Source organism: Polypterus senegalus, chromosome 12 (genome assembly GCF_016835505.1).
Source record: "Polypterus senegalus isolate Bchr_013 chromosome 12, ASM1683550v1, whole genome shotgun sequence".
Taxonomy (NCBI): domain Eukaryota; kingdom Metazoa; phylum Chordata; class Cladistia; order Polypteriformes; family Polypteridae; genus Polypterus; species Polypterus senegalus.
This window is the reverse complement of record NC_053165.1, coordinates 102923883-102947350: the sequence shown is the minus strand read 5'-3', so window position 1 is coordinate 102947350 and position 23468 is coordinate 102923883. Positions and strand designations below refer to the sequence as shown.

The following is a 23468-nucleotide window of genomic DNA, read 5'->3' as shown; positions in this document are numbered from 1 at the left end:
GGGGGCTGTCAAGAGGCAGGGCCTGTTAAAGCCCATTGCAGCCCTTCTTGTGTGATTTTGGGCTATACAAAAATAAATTGTATTGTATTGTATAAAAATCAAGCTTAAAGTTTAAATAGATCTCTAGCATTTGTATACCAGTTCACTTCATCTAAGTAGACAAAGATTTTATAGTGGTCAAAACATACACATACAGGATTGTGAGATTTATTTAGGAATGAGGTGATGCAAGTTTGACAATGAATCATCACTTATTTTTATTTTATTTATTTATTTATTTATTTTTAAGAGGACTTTGGTTACCTAAGCAATTCTCATAATTAAATTAATGGAAGCTATCATTCTGTTAACAAAGAAACAGTTACATTTATTATACTTTTTAGCTGCAACAAAAAGAAGAAGTAGCATCTCCTACTCCCAAGATAATACTCGGAACTGAACCTTGACTAGCTTTTCCAAGAATGAAGGGAAGGTAGCCCTTCATAAAACTCACTCTTTGACAATTTTTGCAAAACATGGTTTAACTCAAATTAAACATTTACTAAAGTTAAGCTTTTACTAGCTTTGGAGCATTCAAAGAGTATCAAGGGTCAAGAATCTAACTTTAAGTGATGTCTTTAGGCACTTGCTTCACTGGGCCATATGTTGTGCCTATGTTCCTTTTTAAGAAATTACGGATTTACAATTAGATTAGATTAGACAAACTTTATTAATCCCAAGGAAAAATTCACATGCATACAACCACAGAAACATAAAAATAAGGATACAGACTCGCATGACAAATAATAAAGCCAATCAATCAATATATAAATAAAAATAAATAAATATATATTGTTCAGATATTTCAAAATGGCATTTCATAATAAACTTAACAAGTACCAAAAGGAGGAAGCAATAAAATTTCTGAAAGCACTGGGCAGAAAAGACCCCCGCCCCGAGGCAATTCTTAGCACATCATGGTGGACTGAACCTATGGCTAAAATTGCTCCAAGACAGTACCTCCTGGAGGGGATTGAGGGAATTTTTCATGGCATCCATTTTGCCACCATCCTCTTTTCTACAACAGCTTCCAGTGTGTCCAGAGTTCATCCTGTGATGGCGCAGGCTCTCCTGATAAGTTAGTTCAGGCATTGTGCTTCTTTTGAGCTCAAATAGCATACCCAAAAGACTACAGTGTAGAACATCACACTGGCTAATATGGAGTGACAGAACACTTCCAGTAGCTTAATGCACACATCAAAAGACCAGAGTCTTCTTAGCAAGTGCAGACTGCACTGGCCCTTCTTATACAGTACCACTGCGTTGTCAGTCAATAACCCCTAATCCAAAAATAGCTCTGGTGTAATATCCAATGGGATTTTAATTCTTAATTAACAATCTATTGGGATAACCAACATAATACTGATAGCCTACCATTTAAAATTGCTCAATTCATAGAATATCAACCCTTCCATTCCAACACAACAGACCAAAAAAATATCCTATTTTTTCTTAGGACTAAATGAAATTAGAAGAAATTGGAAGAAATGTTTTGAATGTAGAAGATATTTTTTAATGGTTCTCCTTTAAAAATACATGGATTTTGTTAAATGATTATTTAAAATTAAATTGTTTTCTTTTTTTACTGTCCAAATGTGAGGGATGTATGTATATGATCTGATCTGAACAAGATGTAGTGCTGGATATCTTTGTAATTTATAATGTGCCTATTGTGATAATGTTCATATTCAAGAACATCTGGAATTTCAAAATTTTATTTGAGTTACAGTTTTGAGGGGAAAAAATACCAAACCAAGAATTATAAACTCCTCTTGAGCATCAATGTTCCTCAAAACACAAACTCAATTGTAAATTTGCTGCTGTATAGTATGTACTTTCTTATTGTCAGAGGTTCAATATACATAATAGTCCAATCATAAAAGCTCTTTTGAAATTGTACCTTTAGAATGGAAGGAGATTAGGCAGTCGCAATGTGGCCAGTTGTCAACTGCCTCATTAAGAATCACATCTTCAGGAAAGATGACAACTGTGATGTAATCAAACTTGCAAAGTCTCTCCAGGATCTGAGTCATTGGCTTTGATTTGGACTTCTTTGTCATTGCACAGATTCCCACAACAATATGTCTTTCGGGGGGCTAAGGAGCAAGAAAGAAAAAACAAGAGTGGTTAGAGAAACACCATTACAGACTAAAATTCAATTACCTCAGGATAAAAAAAGATAATGAGTACGAGAATCCTTTATCTAGGGTACTGGGTAAATTTAATTACAAATTTTCAAAATGTTGATGGTGACTAAGCAGCAGCTCTAATTTTAACACAACCTCTAAAAGCATTTATTTATTCGCTGCTACAAAGGAAACCCATCCTATGTAGAAAAGCATGCTCACATCCATAATCCTCTAACTACCTGAACTGCATCTTCATTTCTCACTTACCCTATACTGAATTCTCAAAATGCTTTTCATAGCCTTGCCCACTACCAAATAAGGAACCTAGTCACCATCTCCTATGTCATGCATGCACACATTCCCTTATAAAAGCAAGCTAACCTCACATGCGCATGCTCATAAAACTTTAGCATTACACAACCACAAGCATCTCCTGACTCCCATGTCTTCCTTCCCTTACTCAACAAAGTTCCCTTTTTTGTAATCATCAGTCAGCATGATTCAATAAAGACACAAAAGCGCACTTTCCAAAACTTTGTTTGCTCTTTCCTTCTTGTCACCTTCACTCTAGCACCAGTAAATTGACTCTAAAGGATGTGGACTGGTGATGTACAACCTATTTCCGCAAGGGTCCTTTGAGGACAGACTGTCTCAATGCTGTCCACCCCCCTCCAAGAATTCTTCAGCCCTCTGCCACCGATGTTGTCCTACACCACTTTATGTTCATCCGAAAGGACACATCTGGTGCCATTTTACTGATATTTACTTTAAAAGCAGAAAACATACAGGGCACATATAAATTATGTTTAGGTTGACCCGAAGAGAAACCTTTAATTCCATGCAGATAAATGATGAGGGTAAAACTAAACTGTCATTAAGTGTGTTGCATTCTCACATAGAAGTTTTGCCTTTTTTGTAAAGATGTTGGCTGCTGGCTTTGGTAACATCGTACAAGAGGTTAAACATGTGCTTTTAAGTGAAAAAGAACTGAACAAAAAAGCTATAGGTATGTATTTGAAACTGCATGTGCCGAGTGTAAAATTTAATCAGTACCATTTAGGGATCACAGGGAACCAGTGACCATCTCAGCAGCAGTGGCTGTATGTATCCGTTCAGCTTTAATCCAGTTTTTTGATAGAGATATTTTGAAAGAGTGTGATCTGGTGAAGCAGCAGCCAATGGTCATACCACAAATCTTCGGAGCTTACACCGAGAATGGAAAAAGGGAGTGGATGTTATTTCCTTTATAACAAATGAAAGACTAACCAACATTTTATTAATTGAGAAGTAGTCAATCACTTCATTTAAATTTTAAAAATATTTTTGTTTTGCTGTACCCAATGCTAGAACCAACATTCTAAGAAAAAACAAAGACTTAAAATATAAGAGAACTAAAAGCTACATAATAAAATAAATAACTTTGAATCCTGCTTTATGTTATCATCATGACCTGGAATGAAGCATTAATGGTTTTCTTTTCTCTCTTAGTTCAAGGAAATATTGAAGATTTATTTTCATTACAAGGGTTGGTATTATATCTCTGTTAGAAGCAATGCAACACTAATTAAGTAACTGTATTACAAAGTTACTTTTTTATGTAAGTAATGAGTAAAGTTGACAAAAAACAGCATCACTTGTATGACTAAATGTAAATAATCTGGTGTGCTTAAGTAATTGGCTGAATAGTCAGAAAATCAATAATGTCTTATTTTTCATCTATTTATCATTTTAAGGACAGCAATACTGACAAAAACAAACTCCTAGACTAACTGGCATTGTGATGGAACTTAACATAAAAAACAATTCTTACTTTGTGCTGTTGACTGATTAATGCTTCACTGTTTATTCAATTGTTTTTGTTACACAAAACTGTTCAGTAAATTGTAATAATTTCATAGTATAGAAAAGTGCTTATTAAAGTTTTATATTAGAAAGGAAGTAGTTATTTTGCGTTATAAAAAATAATATTCTTGAAGGGAATAAGAATTCAATTAAAATGTAGCAAATTTCAATTCAAATGTTTAATTTTGAGACACTTAACTGAAAAGCAGCCCTACTTAAAATACTTACGAAAAACATGGGATCACATATTTACTAATCTAGAAAAAGCTTCTGGCTAATACTCAATCTTTTGAGTATAAAGTATTTTCTCAGTAAAAAAGTTATGGGAAATTCAGGCAGTTCTTAAAAAGCCTTTTTTTAAATGCAAAAATACCACCTTGGTATAGAGTCAGTTTAGACTATCCATTTCCTTTAAAAATTGTGCATAACTGACATCAGATTCAAATTTAGTGCTTTCCTTAAACCATTCAATATCTATATATATATAATTCGCTAAGGGCACGCAAGACAGTGAGCGGAAGCAAGACAGAGCCCTGCCCGCCAACTCTAACCCTCCTACCGCGTCATGGGATACGCACGACAGAGCCACGCACTCCAACTGTAACTGTCCTCCCGAGTCCAGTGTCACTCTCGAGGCACGCAACAACTCACCAAACACAGCCTCAGTCGCTTTCATCTGTGCAAAAGTCCACATGCACCTCTGAGCCACGTTGACTTTACACCGCACTCAAGACAGAGAGCCCCTCCCACCAACTCAGAGCCCTGCCCACCAACTCTATGACCATGGGATACGCATGCATTTAGTGTATAAATGGATATAAATAATTGCATGTAAACAATTCGGCAAAATCTGTTGTATGTAAACGATGCTTTTTAAAACGTTAATTGTTTTTTCATCAGAAAACCCGGTTTCCACATCTACCTGTATTAGTTTAAATGGCACTTTTACCACTCGCAATAGGGCAGACACGCTGACTTATCGTGTCAACTGGGCAACACAGTGAATGCGGCATCTATCTATATTTGTCTACGTTTTCCGTAGCCTGCTACAGGAAAGTACTCTCTTGACCATTGGCAGTGGTTTCGCTCCTTACTATTTTCGTTATACTGCGGCGGTGGTTTCCTAAGCCTTTGTTATACTGAATTCCTTTCTCACCGTTTTACGTTCCTATTCTTACACCGCCGTATGCCACGGCGGGCTTTGGCTAGTTCATTTTAGTTATTTAAATTCTGAAAAGGCCTGTAAAACAAGGGAGCAGCAACAATGACTGGGATTAGGCCTTGACATTCAATTTTAAAATTAAAAGGGAAATCCCTACTTAAATTTAACACAAGTTGAGATTTTAGACTCTGTAGGGGGGTTAAAAGTGTGGGAGTGGGGCACTGTTAAAAAAGAGCTGTGATATGTATATTACTTTAGATATTTATAATTCAGACATTAAATGCCACAATTACTTGTTCTGATGATTACAGCAGTTTATGAAACTTTCAGAAGATAGCAGAAATAGCAAATTATCTGAACAACTGGCTGATAACCATTTTAAGTAAATAATTCTTGAATTTTTCAAGTACAAATTTCCAGTCATTTTTAGCCAAAATGCCAGAATAGCCAAGGAAAAATTTCCTCACAAGTGTGAAGCAAATAAAAACCACAAAGAATATAAAATATGATGAAAAAAACATAGTATTTTACTTTTTTATATCCACACTATATTCTACTATTTTTCTTCAGCTTTAAAACAGTTGAGTAGGCAATATAAGGCTTTAAGTGTGAATGCTGTTAATTTAAGAAATTGGAGATCTTTTGACAGAATACAGTATTAGTTAACATATTCCTAGCTTAGTTTTCACAGTAGTGCGCACTGATAGGCACTACCACTTTACAATATCCACTGTATTAGATTCAAATACAGCACCTGATTGCCTGCATATTCTTTCTTCTGACTTTTCTCCCCACATTCTCAAAGCCTTACAGGTTTGGTTAAATGATCCCAGTGTAAGCGTGAATAAGTGGACCCTGTGATGAACCAATACCGGTCTAGGCCCTTATCCAGCTACTAGTAAAGACTCTTGCTCTCTGCTCCTCTGTCAAGTTTGAGAATGACTATGCTCATTATTAGTTTACCACTGTACATAACATATTTTCTTTGATATTACCATGAACTATTACCAAATCCAAATGATATTTTCAAAATACCATAATGTGAACTAACCAACAAAGCCCTCATTTTCAGTGGAAATGTCTATCTTTTCAGAGCTAGAAGGGCAGCGGCCTTAGGCATGCATATATCCACAAGTATCAGATTCGTTGAGCATAACTTTGTGTCTTTTTTTGTGTAACAATAATTTTTTCCAGAATCACATTTAAAGGTAATCAATCCACCATAAACATTTTAAAGAAATGACAATACAACTGTCTTTAAATATCACAACATCCATCACGCATCGGCTAAAGTTAGTTTATGAAGTAAAAAAGAAAAAAAAAAAAATCAGTAAATAATCAATTTCCTGAATTTTTGTACTGATTTGAGCACAAGAATACTTCAGTTTCTCTTTAGCCATCAGTTTAACAAAGTTAGTCAAGCTTCTGCTAAAGCTCTGTTTAAACACAAGATATTGTGTGCCAACCAAATCTTTGACTCCGGCTGCACACTTGCACAGCTCCACTAACCAGATGATTGTCAAATTCTGCAGCTGCAAGTTCTGGTCAATAGCAATTGGTGGGACACCCTATGCATACAAGTTTAACAGAATGTAAACAATGAAAAAACTAAATTAAATTCCAAAGGTAAGACAATTATAAAACAGTAATTTAAAAAGTATTGAATATTCTTGCAACAAGCAAGAGACTGGTTAGCAAAAAATACATGTGGGAAATGTACGCATTGAAAATTACAATTCACAGTTTACTAAATTTGTGTGGGATACCAGCAGTCCTATGTGAATTTCAAGAACTGGGGATAAAAAGATGGACATTATCAGAAACTAAATTAAGTATAATACAACTGTTTTGATCAGGGTGAACTAATTAAGAAATGACACTCTAAATCTACAGTCAATTATTTCAGCAAATACTTTGATGTTTTTTGTTCATCAATAACATTGGTCTGTAACTTGAATATGTCAAAGAATCCTCACTATGTTTAAGTCAATGTTTAAGCCTGTATCACTGACCATAACATTATTAACAAAATTAAATTCTGTAGTCTTATTGTTTAGTGACCAGAAAATTACTAAAAAAAATCCTTAAATTACATACTTAAATAAAATATGTACAAAAATATTTATCCATAATACATTGCATTGAACAAAATAAAATGCTTTTTGCCATTTCTCTAATTAGGAAAAAAAAAAAAAAAAACACTTCCCACACAATTGATATTGGCAATTAAATGCTGCTTAAAATGTTAATATATATGCACTCATGGGTTTTATTACAGTGTGCCAAATACAAAAAAACATTTTTAATCATTAATTGAACTACAGCTTTTTTGCTGTTAAAATATACATTGATTATATTTATACAAGTGTTTTTTTGGTATACCAGCTAGACATTCATAATTCTTAAGATGTAACTGGTACTTGTTTCTTACCAAAAATATACTGTTTGACACACAAATAATAAACGCATCAAAAATCATTAAAGACCAGGGAATGTATTAAATGTTCATAAAATGTTTACCAAGAAGACACATGCTTAATAGGTTTATTAGTAAAAGACACATTTTTACTACTAAGCAATTTCAAATTCTTCTTAAAATGTTTATTTGGAAAAAGATAAAAACATAAGCTCACTATTCTGTCAAAAGATCTCTAAAGATGTTTAAATTAGAGGATAAAATAAAAGGTCTGAATTAAAGTAGCTTTTCTTGCCTCTTGTCTAATTCACAGGATGACTTAATTGATTCCTTTGTCTCTGGTTTATTACTCCAGTTTCTTTAATGTAAAAGCTAATACTCTAATCGTCTCTTGCTCTCTGGTAAAACAAGCTTCAACATTCTGCTCTTTGTTTACACTGCAAAAAGAGTACTGCAACTTAATTATAGTGAAGCTTAGAAAGTGAAGGGCTGAAAAGATCTTTTTTGTGATCTTCCAAATTACAGATCTCTGATCAAGTCTTTAGATTGGCAGCCAATAGATCACAGCATCCCTAATTTCAACTGCAATTATTTTATATCTTGTTTATTAAGTATTGGCAAAGATTTGGCAGCATATAAAATTTTTGGGAGAAATGTGGTTTTATATAGATGCATCTTCACCATTATACTCAATTCTTACTTTCTTATTAAGGCTTTGTTAATTTCATAGTATAGTTTTGTCTTGTTTATTCTGTTTCTGATTTCTTCATCTATCTTTACATCCTTACTTAGGATTATCTCCGATACTCCTACCCTGGCATGTGTTTTAGTTTTCCATCTATCTGTATCCACATTTGCTGTTTCACTCCTTATTCTTCCCTTATTTTTATTACTTTACTTTTCTTTACATGATCACACTTTTTGCTTCCAGTTTGCTCTTTCCGGTTATGAATTTCCTTTTTAACTATTGCTCACTTATTGCAATTCCATAAACTGAGGAGTGAAACAAGGTATGGAAAAAAGGTGTTTGAAATCAAGGGCGAGGGAAAAAGACAAAGGGGATGACTTTGAAGAGTATGGGCTCAAGACAGCCAAGTATTCTAATAAAAATTTACCATATGGAGTTTTGAAATTTTCACACTGAACCCAAAACACAGAAACTGGCAAAAATAAATTAACAATCTTAAATAGGCTAACAGTCCAATTAAAAACAGAAGGCAACTGTAACAAAAACATGCAACCACAGCCGGTCTCCAGTACGGAGTTTGGAAATCACTGATCTAACGAGTTGTGTTTGTAGTTGTCTGCGTAAAAAAAAAAAAAAAGCTGAAGTTTGAACTACTTTAAAATTACAACTCTGATACACTGTATTAATCCCCTTATAATTTTTAACTGGTTGATCTTATCATCTCTTAATCTCCATCTGCTTAAACTGAAAATGTTTGACCAATTCAATGTTTCTCATACAATGCAATTTCAGAAATCTGCCTAATCACTCTTATTTAACACTTTTGTGTCTTTTAATAATGTGGGGACTTAACCTAAATAGTAGTAGCTTCCAGATGAGGCCTTGAGTACATTACACAGCTTAAGCATAACTTCACTCAACTTGTACACTACATTTTGGGCTATATAACTTAACATCCTATGTATAAACCTTCTTAACTAATCTGCAAACTGCCTGGATGTAAAGAGTGAAGAGTTCTTTACAACTCATACGTCTCTTACGAGGTGTACTTTTTAGTTTCAAACTTCATACGTATTCAAAGCTAACATTTTTACTTTTGATATGTAATACTTAAAATTTATTATAAGCAAATGTAATTTGCCACAAATTAGAATTCTGAATTCTATCCAGATCTATGTAAAGTGATGCAGCGGACTTATGAATCTTCTGCCCTTCCACCTAGTTTGGTATTATCTGAATGTTTAAAAAGCTTTTTATTTATAGTCCTTTCAAAATCAGGTGTATGAAAAAGAGCAGTGGTCCCAGCACTGATTCCTGAGGCATACTACCTAGAACATAACCTTTTGCTTCTTGTTTTTCAGACCAGTTTTGCAGCTATCTACATTCTACTCCTTGAACTTTCACTTCTTCAGTGTTGAATGCACCTCTCTAAGAGGTTAATAAGTGCATATACTGTATAAACCCCTGACATGTATTTTTCCAAAGTTACTGCACACTGGATAAAGTCCAAAGACTACAAGATAACATATTATAAAAAGGGTGATAAGACATGATACAAGTAACTATACGCCAGTTAGCCTAACAAGCATCATGGGTAAATCAATGTAGGGAAATAATTAAGGAGAAGACTGACCATTACATGGCGAGAAGAGGTTAATAATTGAGCAGTCAGTATGTGTCCAGACAGGGGAGGTCGTGTTTTACTAACATGCTGGAATTCTATGAAGAAGCTACAAAAGGATATGAACTTGGAATGCTTCCGATAATTTCCCTTATGAAATGCTGGACAGGAACTACAGTAAGTGGGAAATCCACAGTGCAGTGTGTGTGTGTGTGTGTGTAGATGGGTGCAAAATTGGCTTAAGAACAGGAATCAAAGGGTTATGATGGAAGAAATCAGGACAAGATGGAGTTGAAAGTGGTGTTCTTCAGAGTATATTTATAAAAGCATGAGGGCAACCATTAAGAAGGCTACTAGGGAAGCTAAATCACAGCTGGAGAGAAATATTGCAGATAAGGTGAAAAAATTACCTGAAAGATATTCTTTTCCGTATTGTAGTAATAGAACAACAGTTAATGAAGAACTGAAGTATATCAGGAGTAGTAAGGGAGTATTAAAATACATTGGCATGCAAAAGCATTCATCAGCATCATTATTATGGCTACCCGTCGATCTGACGAGGGCGCTGTCCATCCATTTGTCCATCCCCATCAGTCCCCCTTGTGTGTGCGCATGCTGGTGGGAAAGCAGGCCAATTCAGGAAACAAAGACCCAGGGGCACGATGGGAAAGGGAACTGCCCCCCAGGCACTGTGGGTTGGTTTCAATGGTGATGTCTTACCATTCTCTTCTTGTTGATTTTTTTTTCCCCAAATGTCCGTGACAAGCCAAGCAGCTCTCTCTTTATTTGAGTTATTTACAGCCACTGAACTTGGCTTATCACAATGAAAGAAAGGTGACAGTCATTTGACCACAAACATAATTAGGTACTTCTTGCGAGTCCTTTATTTCATTCTGGAGAGTAAAAAGCACTGTTTGAAAGGGCTCGTCTTTGCTGGAAAAAAAATCACTGCAAAAATGAAGATAAAGGAACATTCCGTTGGTGTGAGAATTAAAGTCATTAAAATGAACAAAACAGAACATTTTTGCCAGACTTAAAAGAGGTATGTGTGGCATAAAACTAACACCACCTGTGCCTCAAGAAACACCTTACCTATGGTGAAATGTGATGGTGGAAACATCATGATATGAGGATGCTTTTCTTGTGCTGGAACTTGGAATCTTGTCAAGAGTTGAAAGGGTGATGCATGGACATTAAAACCACACAATATTGCAGGAGAACTTGTTCCAGTCTGCTATAAACCTACAGCTCGGGAGAAGATTCATCTTTTAACATGACAATAACCTGAAGCATATGGCCAAAGCAATACTGGAATGGCTCCAAAACAAAAAGCCAAATCTTTTGGAATGGCCAAGTCAAAGCCCTGACATTAGCCCTATTGAGAATTGTGACTGTATGGGTAGGCCCCACGCTACCGGTGTCTATCAAACATTCCATTAAAACAAGGTTAAAACACAGGCAGGAAACTGTCCTTAAAACCATTCTCTAGTGAAATCCTTAAAAACTGATGTCTCCTTGGCTTAACCCAATACAGGCATTTCCACCCAAGGAGGCACAGTTTAGCCCACCATTACTGCTGCTCCCAGGCTTTGGCCCTCTCTGGCACCAGGCAGGGCACCCCATCAAGCTTCTGACTCCTGCTGCCAGACTGGCGTCTTTGTGGTCCATGGTACCACCCACAGAACACCCCTCTCAGCCTCTCACTCCCCTGCAGCCATGCTGCCTCTCCCAGTGGGCCGCTACAACTGAACAGCGCTCAGGTCAAATCAGCTGTAGTGGCCATTAGCCCTTGAGCACCATTCACACACTCCACTTGGGACTTTCTCCAGGCAGGCAGCCTTCACTCTCGCCTGCTCACACTCACTCTCTCTTATTCCTGCCTTTCTGTTCTCCCTCCTTTAATTTCCATTTTTTCTTCTGCTCTGTATTATTCTCCCCCCTTTTTCATGCCGACTCATTCTTATAAGGCTTTGTGGGCACAGAGTCTCAATTGTGCACTGCAGGAAGCCGGTGATGGTATTAAGAAAGACGCACCTTCACATGCAGATGAAAGGAGGGTACTGTCATGATTATGTGTTATCACTTCCCTATCATTTAATTTTGTTTAAAATTGCTTTATCTGTATTTCTTATAGTTTACAGATTCTATCATAACTTTGACTTCACCAGAACACCACTTTTTAAATAGTTTCCATTCATTTTGAGAGTCTCTGCATGTCCACGGCTATAATGATCATGTAGCATAATAAGTTTTCATCCCCTGCCTATTTAAAATAGCAGTACAGTTTACAGTAGTTTGTCTTTTGTATTGTTTGAACTCCTACCTTTCCAATGACCACATCCTAGTCTATTCTCAGTCGGCTCAATCTACCTCCTGGCATTCTCGTCATACTAAGAATCAATCATTAAACACTTCTCATTTTCTGTTGTTTATCATGTCATCACATTTCACTCTTTCAACTTAACGTGTTCCAGAGGCTGTCATCCAGTGCGCATGCTGCCCAAGAGAGTGGTCTCCCTTGTGAGACTTTTAAGGAAATGGATTGGACACAACTGTGCCCAGGGATGAACCTGGATCGCTGGCGCCATCAAGTCAAAAAGGCACAAATTAACATTCTAGCAGAGAACATTTTTATCATATGTATAATAATTTGCATGCCAGAGTGAAAGGCCATTTTTGCAGTACAAGGAGCTTACAGTCAATTTTAATTAGACAATGTTGTAATATGGACACTATACAATATGTAATAAATTAACCATGTTGTATCACTTTGTGTATGTGTGATCAAGTTTTTAACACTTTAAGATTATTCTCCTACCCAAAACTCAGTTCTGTAATAAAGCAAAATAATCAAGTATTGATCTGCATCTTGAGATTGCACACTTTTAATAAAGGGTATTCATGTTGTTTTAAAAAGTAAAAAATAATCAAAACCCTTTTGTGAGATTCAGCTATTTTACAAGAGGACCACTAATGTGCTTCAATTCACTACTCATCTCCCTCCCTGTGTGTCAAGATTTCCACCCCAGAGGCATAGTTTCCTCTACCATAACTATTTCCCTTAAAAATTCATATCCTGTGATTATTTAATTGATACTGTATACTGCAATTGAATGTTGCTGCTTGGGGGTTTAGTGTCATCTTTGTTCTGTAGGCAACAAGACAATAATTGCATAAAAAATAAATAAATCAGAGTTACAATCACTCATAATCTTTCGCTATATGTGATAAAGATCATAGAGAAATCTGAAAACAGCACACTACAAAATTCAGTAATTGGTTTGTACCACTTCAATTTGTTTGATTGTGGTTTAACTCTATTGCATAATCTGCTTTTAAATTGTGTGCCTGCACATGCCATGTCACAGATGTTGATTGGCATTGTGACCTTCATACCAGCATGCAGGTGACCTTGGTTCTTTTAAAAAAAAAAAAAATTAAGGTGTTCAAAAAAAAAAAAAAAATGTAAGTTAAAAGATGTAGCATATAGCACGACATAATGAAACAGGCAAAAAGCAGAACATTTCCCAATCTGCCTACCCTTTGAACTCCATGCTTCAGGATTTCAGTGAGATAAAACAATAAGACCACCCAGAATGGAATTGCACTGTTATTCACACAACTTGGGAGTAATTATTAGTGCATAACCTGATCGAGTTTCCACATGGAGAAAAATGAAGATAGCTATGTGGGAGATGCAGTTCTTTAACCTTTTCAGCTAACATATTTCAGTTAATAGTCCTGAAGCCTGAAAGTCTTGTCTAGCCAGACATGCCCGCAGTGCACTGGAAGCCAAAGCAGGAGTCATAGTATTTTGTCTAGTCAGAAGGTGCAGCTTTTGATTCCCATGTGAAAATAACCTTGAATTTGTGACAACGATTTAGTAACATTTTCTATGTATTGAGAAACTGAAAAATGTCATTGCGTTCTTTGATAATGGAAACAAATGAGCCAAGTTTTTCATGTTTGTTAATCTTGGGTATGGGGATGGGAGGGTTATGGTCTTTCAATTACACTTTTTCTCACACATTTTCATTGAATTTTTAGTTCACATGCTTCATTTCTGAAACTTCTGCAAAGAGTTCAGTTCAGTTCAGTTGCTGCCTGGTATTAAATGGACATTGGCAAGGATCCCGACTCTCTTAGCTGCTGAACACTTGGAAAAGAGCTCTGTCTCCAGCAAGAAATCTTTTTCTTTTGATTTTTCAATTAAGGATAAATAGTTTGCAACTGAAGAAATCAAGCAATCTAGCAATCGTCATCTGAGACTAAATGAAAACTGCATGAAACCATCCAGGTTGAATAAATCTTCGTTTTTCTTGATACACAGGAAAATAATTTTTTAAGTGAAATTTAAAAGTCAATGAACCTGTTTGATTATTTCTAGCAAGCCAAGATAAGATCATAGATTGTCCATTTCTTGGCTAATTGTTGTCACTTTAAGGGCAAGAAAAGTCTACTGTATTGGTAGTAAACTGAACTTAAGTAAAGGTTTAGAAGTAAACACAGCCTTGTATATAAGACACAGTTTAAGAAAAAATTAACAATATGATTTGAAGTGTGTGCCACTATGCCTGCATTACATGATTTGCATGCACATGTCATAAGGAAAAAAACATGACGCGAGTATCATGCACCAGCATTACACTCTTTGAATCAAAAAGTCTCAATGGTATGAGGGCAGATGTGTACGTAGATCAAAGGATTCCATGGAATAGTGACAGCTCTGCTGCTATGTTAGACACTTGCCACATTTTGTTAGAACATAACCTTTGATGTAACAGAACTGGAGAGAGAAAATGCAGTCTTATGGTGTAGGACAATTGCCAACTGGGGATGAGCCAGCGAAAAATCTAGAACTCCAACCCATCAGAACTGCTGTAAAAATAGTGAACAGGAAATCTCTCTTTACCTCAAGAAAATAGTTCCAAGAATCTATAATAAAATATGTTACTTTCACTTTATATTTCTTGTTACAAGCATGCCTCAGAAATAAAACTTCATTAATTCAAAATCTTTGTCACTTTTAAATGGACATATTCGTTAAATTTTAGCACTTTTTTTCCACATTTGGGCTTGTGACTACTAAGCACCATTTTAAAAATGCAATAACGGGCTAGGTAGTTTTTTAATCTGTAAAGAAAAAAAAAGTTTTGAATACAATGTCTTGTGGCAAAATAATTAAAATAATTTATACCATGACTACGAAGAAATAATCTCAAATTGAAAAAATTACAAAAACGTATCCTTTAAAGCTTTTGAAGTTTTATCTAAGCAAGGTAGGTTTAAAAAAAATTAGCCCTGCAAAGCAAAACACATTTGTGCCAAATAATCTTCATGGCTGTGTAATCTGGTAGTTGTTAGTAGTTATTTGTCATCTATTAAGCAATTAATTAGCAAGACAGAAGATGCATAGAAACTGAAATTGCCACTTAACCAATGAAATTGATAAATTGATAGCACTGGTTTACATTACTCGCAAATACTAAATAATATTAGCTTATGGCAGAAAATTAAAATTCATAAAACTTACTTTGGAGAGCTACATGTTACCTCATAACTGTGATGTTTTTGAGTTAGACGACCTGATAACTTAACTTTTACTATATCAATGAGAAAGACTCGCCTTTCTTCAGCATTTTCTACATAAAATTTCTCACTGTTATGTAGAAGTTTAAATTCATGTGTATTTTACGTTTTATTGTTGCATCTTCTTTTTTAATTATTTTTCACATTTTTATGTAATTTCTGTTATTTAGTAATTTTGTACTGTTCCTTTAAAATGTCCTAATGATACATGTGCTTTGTGGGTGGTCTCCCAAGAGATGGGGTCACCATGATGTCACTGCTCCGAGCCTTCCTTCTGGCTATTTAAAGCCCTGAAGAAAGGAAGTCAGTCAGCAATTTCATTGACGTTTAGTGGAGCATTTGCGAGTATTGCTATTTCTTAACCGTTGCTGGTTTCATGATCATTTTGCTACTGTGTTTGGATTACAACCTTTGGATTACTGTACTGGAACTTGTTTGCAATACAATTGCCCTTTTTAGACAACTCTATTTGCCGCACGTTTGGACTTTCAGGATTTTTTCCCTATAAATAAATAAATAAAATAAATAAATACTCTTCATTTGTGAATATTCCTTAGTTGGCTTTTAGGTTGCAATCTGGAGTTTTGGCTTGAAATTTTGGAAAATTATGTACTTTTGAAGTTTATAAAATAGCTTCAAACTTTTGGGGTCTAGTTAGGTATGAAACCTACTGCAACATTTTAGAGTAAACTGGACTGCTTGCCTCTTCTGGGATGGCCAGTAAAAGGTCCTAATGTGCTCTTTCCAGTCGTTTGGAGGTTTCTACTCATTTTTGCCATTTCTGAGACTGCAATGCATTACCCTCACCAGAAATTTGTGTACTGTACTATGTCCGACAATTTGACAACTATTCTTAACTAGGTCTGAGTGCTAATGTGATCTTCTAAATTTCTAGCAAGTTAGAAACATTTTCTGTATTAAAATTTTTAAAACCAGGACCAAGTCATTGCAACTCAAAGACGCTAGCATAAGGGTGAAATATTTTGCCACCTCATTCTTCTCAGCTTTTATATTTATCTAATACTTAACTTCAAATGTTACAGTTTTTTGAAAGAAAAGAAAAATACCCAATTAGGTATTTGTTTCTTCTACAACATTAAATCTTACCGCTTCACCCTCTTCATCATCTTCATATAGCTCCAAATCTGTTCTCATGATGCATGGAAGTCCCAGGCTCTCGCTCTCATTGTCCTCGCAGCCCACGAAGAATCTGGGAGCGGTGCACTGGCTCTCAATGGGGCTGCGGCGAGCTGACATTACAGCCTAGCGCAGCAAACTTTAGCACTCCACCACTCCATTGGACAAAAACAGATGCTGGAAAGGAGCAAAAGCCCAGTATGGTGTAGGAATTATCTACATTAAAAACATTTGCTGCTGTGAGAAGGTCATAGACAATTGCATAGAATCTGTACTGATGTGATATCTTACAACATATTTTCAGGATAATCAGCTTTAGCTTTTTAATGCCAACTACTTTCTCTCTCTCAGAAGGACTGTAAAAACCTGAAAGAAAAAAAGAAAAAAAAAAAAAAAGTGGAAAGTTAAGACTTACATTCACTATATAAATCTAACAACTTATATTCTTTAGTAAAGGCTTTTTTGTAAAGGGAATGATAATTTATTCATGCAAATGGTTAAGAAGTTTTTAGTTTATTGCAATCAGGTTCCTTTTAAGACCAACCTTCTTTGTTTCAGTTTTCTATTTTGACCATCTAAACTGAATCAAATGATGCACATCACTTTGAACATCATAATACTCCTCACTTGGCAGCATTTAAATTGGTGCTTGTAAAATACAATGTTTAAACTTGAAAAACATTACAGAAGTAACATAACTGAATAAAACTTCAAGATTAGCACTTGCATTCAATTAATTGACAATGTTAATTGAGAAAAATTACTTCTGTTGGACTTAGGTGGTGAACAGAAGTTGTTGTTCACATGTGCGCTAGAAACAGATTAGCCTGAATCCTTCCCTGAACTGAAAGAGAGTCACAGCTAAAATGCTGGACATATGAAGTAATTCCCTATAAACACAAACACAACCTTAAGGCATGATATAATTCTACTCTCTCTCAAGTTTCAAGTGAAGCTACATTCATCTCACACAATAAGGGACTTAAATTGACATAGTGAAAGTGACCATTATAATGCCGTTGTGGTGTCATTCAGTCCAGAGTTGATTTCAAGTTTGCTCTGGCTCCTTTCTAGACTCAAAGTAGATGACTGAATATAGACATATATGCCGTAGTTAATGTTTATCTTGCTTATTCATTGGAGAAGATGAATAGTTTGAATGTACAGGTGAGTAAGGAGTTATAGTCTAGCTGGTTTAGATGCAGATTTTAAAGACCCTCTTTTTTTTTTTCTTTCTTTCTAGTGAAATCAGGGAAAGACCAAATCTGAAAATGACACTTTTCTTTATCAGTGTCAGGCTGTGACAAAAAACAACATGATTTGCCAAAAAAGCCACATGCTGCTTCCAGATTATCATCATACTGTTTGCTAAACAATATAGTAAATGAATTAAAAATCTATTAAATACATACACACACTTTTACAATAAAAGGGAGAAACAGCCAAGTTAAATTTCTCAACCTTTGTTGGACACTACAATAACAAATTTTCATTAAGGAGTAATAGAGAATTCTTTGCACTAATCACCACTCTTTTATTAAGTATTGGCATTTACTTCTCCTGTGCAAACTGACTTTGATGCCCATTATAATTTTTACCTCACCTCTTAAATTCCTGAAGCCTGAAGCCTGAACTTTAGGGCTATACATTATCACATATGCGCCTTCATTATTTTGTTTCACTTAAGCTATTTAGTAATAATTAACCAAGACGTGTGCATGAATGCTAAAAGGTTTACAGTATACTTTATGGTGCCTGACGTGTACAGCTTTATCTGCACTTGGAAAGCTGCTTTAAGCAAAGACACTTACTAGCGTAGCACAAGCAGACCAAATGGTTGTCTTCAGACCCAAGCATTACCCAACACAAGTGCCACATACCAAAGTAGCTGCCTGTTCACTATGCTGATAACTGTTAAACATGTCCCTACTTAGCAGCTAACCACTGTGGGAATATGGCAATCACCTACACTAGGTGCTTTAAATGCCATACCTTGGCCCAAGAAAACAACACAGACCTGCTACTGCAGTTAAGAAAAAATCATAAAAACCTGTAAAACCAATAGTAACAAACTTACACTCCTTTCAATGTAGTTACCAATAACTACATAAATAACTAATAACCCTAAAACCACTGCATTGTTTATCTTGCAAAACTATGATCTTTCTCCCAGACTGATGCCCACGCTAATTTCATTTACCCTAGCCTAATGAATAAAGTTGAATCACATTCCAATATATGTTTTTTAAATAAATAATGTACAAGATAAAGTTTAAATCAATAAAGATTCAAAGTTTATATTTTAAATCAAGTAATTTATATTATACTAGTGTAAACTACTAAAGATACAAACTGTCTAGAATTTCAACAGGTAAAATTTTAACATGCTTGAGCTAAGGTTTGTTTGAGAACTTACCACAGTTCGAACATGGATTGTTTTAAACAACTGCAGTCTTTGTAACAGCTTGTTAATCAATAATTTACAGTTCAGTACAATAAGATGGAATATTTATTAAAGAAGCCTTCATTATCACTTTGTTTCCATCACCATACATGCTACCATAGCACACATAAGCACATAAGAATATGCTTTGTATTAAAAAAGTTAACTTTATTTTAGCAAAGCACCTAGCAAAATTCAGTTACATTTTATAAATAAATAAATAATCAAGCCTGATCTAGAACAAACATAACCATCACTATATACATCTCTTGTATGGAAACAAAAATGAGAAAAAACATACAAACACTGGATGATATCAAACACAAAACCTAGCTATGTATTAGGCCTGTGACCATTGCCAATATTTCAGATTTGAATGTTCAAATTAAAAATGAATATGCATTAGAACATATTCTAACATATGTTCAAATTTCTACATTTTAATTCCAGTGCTGTTTCTTTATTTATGTCATAGTTTGGCACCAATGTGAAAGACATACTGAACTTTGTTTGAACTCAACATAGAGAAAGGTTCCATTAAAACTCCCCTTTCTTTTTTCTTGCTATACAGTTCAGTTAATTCTAACTTGCTCCAACATAAACATCGATTATGGCTGTAAGTGTAAAGGAGGATGTGAAAATGGATAAATAACTTGTATAATTACTTGCTTTGTGTATACATACACACTAAAAAAAACTGTTGTATTGTCAAAAAATCTGTTGTATTTACTTAATTGAACTGAGGAGGATCCACATGAATTATTTATTTTTTTACAATGCCCTATGCATCTGCAAGTGTTAACACATACTGTAAATTGTAATTGCATGTCAAATCATCACGCTTTGGACCTCATCATCCCAGATTTTAACAAAACTTGGTATGCGGATTTGTTCATACAGGTAACCCATGGAACTGAAATTGCATGTGTCTTGTGTCAATATTATGGAAGGTTTAAGCTAACAAAGTTTGAATTTATTTTTTTTTTTGTTTAAGACCGACTGGCTACATCTCACTAAATATAAGTTGCACTGAAACGGCGGTCATATTGTTTTAAAGCTCTTTCCAGATGTATATTTTGCATAAATACTATGCTATGCCCAAAATGAAGACTTACAATGTTATGAGTGATTATAATATTAAACATTTAATAGTGAAAAAAAAAACTATTTTAGAATTGGTCAATTTTTTTCTTTTTAATAAAGCTAGCTCATAATGTCATGAACAAATCGCCAGAAAATTTGGTCTTTGGTTTCCGAGTCACTTTTGGGCTATCATTACTTAAAGGTGGCATCACATGGTTTTATATCACTAATGGGCCTTTTTCATAGCAGCCATATTGACAAGAAATAGTATGGCAAGCACAGGTGTAAGTAATTATATTAATTAATGTTCCAATTATGATACTCTGAAATTGAACAGAAGCTTCATTAATGTCATCAGTGATCACTGTACAGTACTTCCATACTATTTCATGTCAAAATGGCTGCTGTGCAAAGGGCCCATTCCATCCATCCATTTTCCAACAAGCTGAATCTGAACACAGGGTCACGGGGGGGTCTGCTGGAGCCAATTCCAGCCAACACAGGGCACAAGGCAACAAATCCTAGGCAGGGTGCCAACCCACTGCAGGACACACACAAACACACCAAGCACACACTAGGGCCAATTTAGAATCACCAATCCACCTAACCTGCAAGTCTTTATACTGTGGGAGGAAACCGGGGCGCCCGGAGGAAACCCACGCAGACATGGGGAGAACATGCAAACTCCAGGCAGGACGGCCCATTCCACTGTGGCCAATAAATATCAATGCATCTCTCTACATTGATCAGAGGGGAGTGAGGTGCGCAAACTCACGCCCAAGAACAAACAGATCTGTCAGTCTGACTCTTCCAGTAGTAACTTAGCAGACCCCCCTGATCCTGAACCTATGGCTGGTCCCTCAACATCTGGAGATGAAGGTACATGGCTAGGATGTGTTGAAAAAACAATGCCCAGTACCGGAGAGTTGAGACTGAACTTTTTACATCCTCGTGGACCATCTCCATTCTGCTAATTCTCATACCATCCTGATACATTTGACATGGATCATCAGTACGGCTGCAAAGATTAGTCAACGTAAATCGACGACATCAACTACAAAAAAAAATCGCCAACATGGATTTTTTTATTGTCGACACGTCATAAACAGAACCTTCAATAGAGGCTCCAGTCACAAAGAACCACATTAGTTTTTGTAACTGCAATGCACTACATGAACGTCTGGGGGCAGTTTTGTTTGTTATTGTTTGTCAAGACTACACACAGTTCTCCCTACGAAGAAGAACGTCTGAGGAGAAGAAGAATGTAGCGGAAAATAAACGTGGTTGCAACGGCGAGTCAGAGAGAGGAGGGGGAAGGAGATGAAAAAAAATTGAGACAGAAACTTTCTAAAGTGTGGGAACACTTCACCGAAAAAGAAAAAAAAATTTGAATGCAGATTATTCAAAGTGGAGCTGTCTTTTCATGGCAGCACCACCACGATGCATGAGCATCTGAAACGCAAGCATCCTGGAGCTGTGATGCCGCCGTCTCGAAAGGTAAATTTTACCAAGTTACCATGTTAACGTTGATGTTTGTACTACAATGTGTATATCAAGGTTTCGACAATGATAATTAAGTGAATATAATTTCAGTTATGTTTGCTAACTGAGTAGCTGAGCCATCCTAGTTTTTTTTTCTTCTTTTTTCATATAATATTTGAGCCATATGAATAGTAAACCATCTCTAACTAACGTTAGGTAACTTGTGTTTTGAGGCATATCAGTAATTAGCTTGTTACATATTTTAGTCTGTTATTTTTTTATTTTGGCATAATATAGTACATGATGTAATAAACTACAACACTTTTCCTTCAGAGTGTGATTATTAAAACATTACACTCTGTTGCTCTTTACGTTTCAGTGGTAGTAAGCAAAGGCGTGTAGATGAGTTTATCCTGAAGAGAGGCTCTTGCACTGCTCAAATGGCTGAAGCGTTTACAGAAAGCATCCTGAACATGACTGTCAAAGACATGCAACCTATATCAATGGTTGAAGATCAGGGCTTCAAGCAGATGATCAATACATTTTATCCAGGCTACACCTTACCCTCCAGAATTCATTTTACAAAGCTCATCGAGGGAAAGTATGAATCTGCTATTACTTAGATGAAAACTGTTCTTAAATCAGCCAAGTACAAGACTGCCCTGACAGTGGATGTCTGGACCAGTGTTACCACAGAGGCTTATCTTGGTATCACTTGCCACTTTATAAGTGATGATTGGAAGCTCATTAGCTTCAGCCTCACAACCATGTCATTAGAAGAACGACACACTGGGACAAACAAACATCGCCACATTGATTGAGCAGGCTGTGAAAAAGTTTGAGATTCCTCCAAGCAAAATTGTGGCAGTTGTTCATGACAATGGCTCCAATGTCGTCCTGGCTGCTAATATCTTGCAGGAAAAACATGGGTGGATGTCCATCCGCTGTGTAGGTCACACTTTGCAGTTGGTGATCAATAATGCACTGAAACACCCACAGATCAGTAAAGCACTTGGAAGCAGCAAGGTGTCTTGTAGAGCACTTTAAATGAAGTTTTATTTTTTATTTCTATTTCAATTAAAATTATATTTTCACCTGTAGTTCTAGTCTTAGTGATCACTGAATGGTGCAGAGTTATTAGGGTTCGTGAAATCTAAGTGCTATTCAACAGCTTTATAAGAAATTCTGGTTTTGATGCACACTTCAGAAAAGTAATATCTCAGCAAAAAGGCTCCGAGAGCCTGAGCCTCCCAACCCCGGCAGAGCAGTTCCACAGCAGCGGATTAAGTGGCCTCCAGCCAACAAACGGAGAGATTGGATGCAGTTTGATCAGGACGTGTCCAAGATTATCCAAGCCACAGCCAAAGGAGATGTCAATAGGCGAGTCCAAACAATGACCACAATCATCGTCAGTTATGTCTCTGAGAGGTTTGGTCAGATGGAGAATGGTAAGACCAACAGGGCCCTCAACATACATCAGATACGGCAAGAGCTTCGAACCCTGAAGAAGCAGTACAAGACAGCTGCTGACGAGGAAAAGCGGGCATTGGCAGAACTTCCTGTGGAAGAAGCTGATGACCCTTCGCAGAGCAGAGTGGCACAGGAGGCAGGGAAGAGAGAGCGCGAGGAGGAGGGAGGCCTTAATTGCCAATCCCTTTGGTTTTACAAAACAACTGTTAGGGGATAAGCGCAGTGGGTGTCTTGAGTATTCACTGGAGGAAGTGAAGTGCTTCCTCCAGGACACACTGAGCGATACTAGGAGGGATCAAGATCTTGATGCCAATAAAGCCCTCATCAACCCTGCCCTCCTAATAACAGTGTTCAAGCTGGGTGAGCG

The 23468-nt window shown here is 36.1% G+C and overlaps 1 protein-coding gene across 1 annotated transcript in view; it reads right to left on the bottom strand.

The window, feature by feature from the left end:
* LOC120541445 (inositol hexakisphosphate and diphosphoinositol-pentakisphosphate kinase 2-like) overlaps window positions 1–23468 on the bottom strand; it is a 267227-nt gene that overhangs the window by 220456 nt on the left and 23303 nt on the right. Inside the window, 2 exon segments of the mRNA XM_039773073.1 lie at window positions 1940–2135; window positions 16594–16989. Coding sequence (XP_039629007.1) covers window positions 1940–2135; window positions 16594–16743 — 346 coding nt within the window. The 5' untranslated portion in view covers window positions 16744–16989.